At 42.7% G+C, this 6,069-nt stretch overlaps 1 protein-coding gene across 1 annotated transcript in view; it reads left to right on the top strand.

Annotated features, from left to right (window-relative positions):
• The window catches only part of NUP155 (nucleoporin 155), a 61,284-nt gene that overhangs the window by 10,192 nt on the left and 45,023 nt on the right, over positions 1-6,069 (top strand). Inside the window, exons 4-6 of the mRNA XM_019531978.1 lie at positions 3,136-3,206; positions 3,756-3,848; positions 4,649-4,815. Coding sequence (XP_019387523.1) covers positions 3,136-3,206; positions 3,756-3,848; positions 4,649-4,815 — 331 coding nt within the window. The remainder of the gene's footprint in view (positions 1-3,135; positions 3,207-3,755; positions 3,849-4,648; positions 4,816-6,069) is intronic.

Genomic DNA, 6,069 nt, shown 5'->3' with positions numbered 1-6,069 from the left:
CTTGTGGAGGCTGAACAGGTTCAGGTCCCATAGCCTGTCCTCGTAGGACCTGCCCTGCTGCCCCCTGATAGTGCGAGTGGCCCTCCTCTGGACCCTCTCCATGTTGTCCACATCCCTCTTGAAGTGTGGTGCCCAGAACTGGACGCAGTACTCCAGCTGTGGCCTGACCAGTGCCGCATAGAGGGGGAGGATCATCTCCTTGGACCTGCTTGAGATTCATCTGTGGATGCATGACAAGGTACAAATGGCTTTCCTGACTGCATCCCCACACTGCTGGCTCATGTTCATCTTGGATCAGTAATGACTCCAAGATCCTTTTCTGCCTCTGCACTGATGAGAAGGGAGTTCCTCAGCCTGTAAGCATGCTGCTGGTTCTTCCTCCCTAGGTGCACCACCTTGCACTTGTCAGCGTTGAATTCCATGCTATTCTCATCTTCCCACCCCTGTGACCTGTCTAGGTCTGATTACAACCTATTCCTTCCTTCTAGCGTGCCCACATCCCCCCACATCTTGGTGTCATCAGCAGATTTGAACAGGGTGCTGTTTACCCCCTCGTCCAAGTCACTGATGAAGATGTTGAACAGTGCGGGCCCGAGGAACGAGCCCTGGGGAACCCCACTGCCCACATCCCTCCAGGTCGAAAATGACCCATCCACCACCACTCTCTGGGTCCAGCCCTTCAGCCAGTTGGTGACCCATTTGACTGTGTGGGTGTCGACACCACAGTCCCCCAGTTTCTTAATGAGAACGGGGTGATAGCCAGTGTCGAAGGCCTTCCGAAAGTCCAGGAAATCTATGTCCACTGCTACCCCTACATCTAAGGATTTGGTGATCTGGTCGTAGAAGGTCACCAGGTTGGTCTGACAGGACCTGCCGCTAATGAACCCATGTTGGTTGCCCCTAAGCATAATCTCCCCTGCTGGCCCCTCATGGACATGTGCCGAAATAATTCTCTCAAAAAGCTGGTTTGACCTAAATCAGTTAAGTCTGGCATTACATTCAACCAGATTGATCTTAAACAGGTTTCAGCATTTTGAAACTGGTTTATATGCACTGAACTTCTGTTCTGTTACAGGTTTAAACCAGTTTGTAATGACTTAAACTGGTTTATGTGTAACTTCTGTCCCTAGCCTTGCAGAATAGGCTGCCAGGATGTCCCCCTTCTGCATGTGCAGCACACTCCTGCTGCCTGTCCCACCCCCAAGAGCAGAGGCAGGAAGCAGGAGGGAAGGGGAATCTGGTCAATCTGACCACCTAAGCTTTTGGAGCTGTGGGGACTGCATGTTAACTTCTCAGGGGCTTTGTAGCAGGTCCTGGCCTCTGCAGGTGGCCATGATGATCTCAGGTGGCCCCTTACCTCTTGCTCCCACTCTGGCTCTTTGAGGTATCCTCCCTTCCTCTCCTGCCACGCCTTGCTGTAACTTTTTTTTTTTTTTTTTCATGAAAGGGAAGATGTCCTCAGAGTCCCATAATGAGCCCGATCTAGCTTCACATTGCCCCAGGACACTCAGACATGGGGCTCTGGTTCTATTAGTGCCTCAAGGCATCAGTCATGGGATAGTCATGATCTTCCACCCCTATAGCCATGCCCATGCCTTGCAGATGTTACCTTAGAATAGGTCCATGAACCAGTTTTTAAGGGTTGGAGCCCTCTTGGTTTTAGCCCATTGGTTGCTCTCACTGTAGACTGCCAGCATAGGTCCACTTCTTCTGGCCTAGCTTCTGAGTCTCAGCCTGGTCTCGCCCATCTCCCTTTGTTTGGTGCCCTTGGCTCTCTCAGCTTGGGCCTGCCCCTATTTTCCCATTGGAGCTCAAGCCCTGGCCCACTTGTTTGAAGCCTTCCTGAGATAGAGCTCAGGATCTGGAGCATCTCTCAGACACCCCCGTGTGGAATTCTACCCTTCTCGCCAGCCACTGTCCAGTCTTCTGGTAAAAACTAAAACAAGCTCTGCAAGCCCACTGCTTTAAATAAAATGTTCAAAGTTCCCCCGGGTTAGTAGGCTGCTACAGAAGCCTCTTCCCCACTCTCCAGCCCTCTCTTGAGCCCCTGGCATACCTGCTGCGGCCCACAGCAACCACCCCTTTGCCTAACTGTGCTGGCAGGAGATCTTCTCCATGCCGGGTTCAGGATTGCACTGCCCCTCTGACTCAGGAACTCAGGCTTATAGCTGCTGAGCTGCTCCTCCTTGGGTCATGTGCTCTCCTGATCTGCCATAGGTGTGCTGTCTCAGCTTGATGGGCAGCTTACTGCATCTAGTTGCTCCCTTGCTGCTTTCCCTTCTGAAGCTAATCCTGTTCAGTTGCCTGGGGCCTTTCTGTTGCAGTCTCTTAAAGTAATGGAAGCCCCTGGCTCTCTGTTACAAGCATCACAAGACACAGAGGCCATTAGTTAGATAGCCCTGTTTTAAATGAATCAACATCAAATTAAATGATGTTGCCAATGTGGTATGTTGATTCTTTTTTTTATGTGGAAGGTATAATAATCCAGAATTGCAGGAAAAAACACTGTATACTTTTATCATTAGCCTCTCTGCTGTCCTAAAGTTATGGGTATATTTCTGTGGTTCCTGATTTCAAAAGTATTAAAAAGAAACTTCTTATCTTGATTATTTTCTTATCTTATTACTGCCTATCTTAGCTAACTAAGTTTCATTGGTACCTCACAGGGTGTTAATGCTTAGGTAAACTTGCCTCACTTGCAACTTATCCCTCTGAATTGCATCCGCCATAGTCTCTTACCACCTTAATATAACATCAAATAATATCAGTTTCATAATTTTGCAGTAAGTAGTTTAATATATACAATAATTAAAATTTAATTCTCTCTGAAAGAGAAGCAATTGCATCTTATACACTAAAGACCATCTCTCTCAAGCTACAGATGGCATTGTTTGGAAATGCTACATATTACAAAATAGATACATAAACATGCAGGAAACCAGAAATTAAAAACATGCTCATTTGAAACTTAATAAACTGTCAATGTCAGAGAATATTTTTTTTTCTCCAGGGTCATCTGAAGGATTTGTTTCCCTTAAAAAAAAAAACCCACAAGATATTATTCAAATTATTATATAGTTGCATGCATTTCAGATTGTGTCTTTAGAAACTGATTTATTTTTAACTTGTTGACAGGGGGGACCTTGCTTATTTTGACGGTCTAAGTGAAACTATTCTTGCAGTGGGTCTTGTGAAGCCAAAGGCAGGTAAGAAATTGAATGGCAGTGACCTGAACTCTGTAGCTACTGAACACTGTAAAAATGAAAAACAACCAGTAAATTCTAGTTCATTATGGAATGATATACAAGTCAAAGTAAACATGATAGAATTTATAGTGTTATGCTTTAGCTACTTTGTAATGTTGCTAAGTTAGCTTTCTAATGTTTTATACTATTTGTGGAATGGAATTTCTGGTTGACTTTTATGTAGCATGGGGGACTGATTTCTGACCCTTTCTTGGTGTAGCAGTGGCTTGCCTCAGTTTGTAATGAAGGGAAGACCAGGGGTAGGGTTGTAGAAGTAAGCAAGGTAGGAATAAGATGTGTATTATTTTTAAGGTTTAGTGTTTCATAGTGAGCAGAATGATGATGAAACATCTGGTTTTTATATTCTAAATATGGAGCCCCATAACGTATTAGATCTTAAATATGACTAGAACTTAAACCAGTGTAGGTTTTTATCCTCCCTGCAAGTGAGAGGTGAATCATACTGTGTGTGGCATGTGGACTAAAATCTATTTTTTCTTATTTTCTTAGGTATTTTTCAGCCACACGTACGTCACCTACTTGTTCTGGCCACTCCTGTGGATATAGTGATTCTAGGACTTAGCTATGCTAACATACAAGCAGGTACTATTCTCAATTTTCCTATTAGGAATTATAAATTACTGGGATAATATTCTGGATGTTACCTACTACATAACTGGTCATTTAGTTATAATAAAACTTACAAACCTGCATGCCAGTCCCCTCTGTTTCTCAGGCATCACACAACCAGGGTGAAACTATACCCTTTTCTATAATATGCAAGATTGTGTATTTGTAAGATTCCAGAAATTCAGAAAAGCCTCCTTGTGGTGTTACTTGCCCTGTAATTCTTTTGAAGGTGCTTTTGTTAGCTTACCCTTCACATTCCACTTCATTAATGGGAATGGGAAGAGGATGTGTGTGTGATATGTTAGTTGTTAATACTTCTTAGTGGCAAGTACTGATCTCTGTGGTGTTTGATTTTAAAATATAAAAAACTAGAACCCAATACTATGACTATTTGCAGCATGAAATATGTAGATAACCTAATGAAGTGTTTTGAGAAAGTTCTGAGTGGTCACAGGGACACTAATTTTTTTCATCCTATTATGACACCATGCTTTGGTAGAGAAACCAAGAAGTCTTATGTTCAGATCTGTCAGGTAACAGTTGCCATAAACTACATTAAAATACAGCACTCGTTACATTTTCCTTCTCTTGAACTGTCAATTCACTTTTGAAAGAAAAACCATTCTGGTACATACTAGCTGAATGAGTTACAAACTCTCGGTGTATTTTTTTTTCTTCTTTCCTTTTTTCTTTTTAAATAGATCTAGATAGAGAAGCATAGCATTGAAATGAGCTAACCCAAGGATACGAAAACATTTTTCTCTTCATTGTAGGTACTGGAGTCCTCAATGACAGTATGTCTGCTGGAATGCAGTTGCTGCCAGATCCCCTCTATTCACTCCCTACTGATAATACCTACATTCTGACAATAACGTCCACTGACAATGGGCGTATCTTTTTAGCTGGAAAGGACGGCTGTTTATATGAAGTTGCTTACCAGGTGAATATAGTCCCTTTTGTTTTTTGTTGTAGGATTAAAGTATTTGAAAATTTAAATTTGATCTCAGTTCTTCTTTTGTATTTCTATAATTTTCTTTCATGCTTTAATTTGAGTGACAGCTTTGGGCTTTTAATACAGAAATGCCATCAATCTAGAGTCCTGGAAGATGAGAAGCTACTAATTTACATGAGGAAAAAGCAAATTGTGCTTAATCAGAAAAGGGCACATATGGGATGAGAATTCTTCTGTGACATCTTGCTAAGGAAGCTGCTGTTTCCACTGCCTTCTCTTACTCTTCAAAACTACTTTGGCTGTGCATTAGCGAGCTGTTCTGATTAACAGAAACTGATAAAGACAGAAATTGGCTTGGATGAGGCTTAATCTTCTGTCATAACTTTAATTTCAGCTTAGTGAATTGTTCTTGGGCCCAGTCTCTTTGTTTCTCAGTAGGACACTATGTAGTTAAGCCTTGTAAAATTAGTGTTTTAACTGTAATAAGCAGACAACTATGAATTATTTGCATTGTCAGCCCTTAGAGGCTGATTGTACTAGGCATTTTAAGAGATAATATTTGTTCCAAACATGTTCAAGCCTTAGCTTTAACATGAGACCTGACAGGTGTATGGAACAATCTAATCTGTATCTACTGAATAACCTTCAGGTAACATTTTCCAAAACCCCTAGCAGGTTGGATGTGATCTCCAGTAAAATTAATCAGAATTGGGTTATTAAGACCTTGACATGGCTTTTAAAATTTTAACTATAGAGCACTTTTGTTGTCGTGGTCAATGGACACAAGTGTGGGAATATCAATGAAATAGAAATCAGTAAGTGAAAATCCAAATAGATCTATTTAATGAGAAATAAGGGTTAATCATAGTATCATAGTGCTTAGGGTCAGAAGGAACCTAAACAGGTCATCAGGTCCAATCCCCTGCTCCGTGCAGGAATGGGTGCTGGGGTCATATCATCCCAGCCAAATATCCATCCAGCCTCCTCTTGAAGACCCCCCAAGGTAGGAGAGAGTACTACCTCACTTGGGAGCCCATTCCAGAGCCTGGCAGCTCTGACTGTAAAGTAATGTCTCCTGCCGGCACCATACCTACAGGTTGGGGAACTCTCCTCTTGTCAGCACAGAGGCGGAAAAGGATCTTGGAGTCATAATTGACTCCAAGATGAACATGGGCCGGCAGTGTGGGGAGGCAGTCAGGAAGGCCAACCACAGCTTGGCATGCATCCACAGGTGCATCTCGA

Source organism: Crocodylus porosus, unplaced genomic scaffold, assembly GCF_001723895.1.
Source record: "Crocodylus porosus isolate Cpor-Errol unplaced genomic scaffold, CroPor_comp1, whole genome shotgun sequence".
In the NCBI taxonomy this organism is placed as follows: domain Eukaryota; kingdom Metazoa; phylum Chordata; order Crocodylia; family Crocodylidae; genus Crocodylus; species Crocodylus porosus.
Note: the sequence above shows the minus strand (reverse complement) of the source record. Positions and strands in the feature narration are given on the sequence as shown.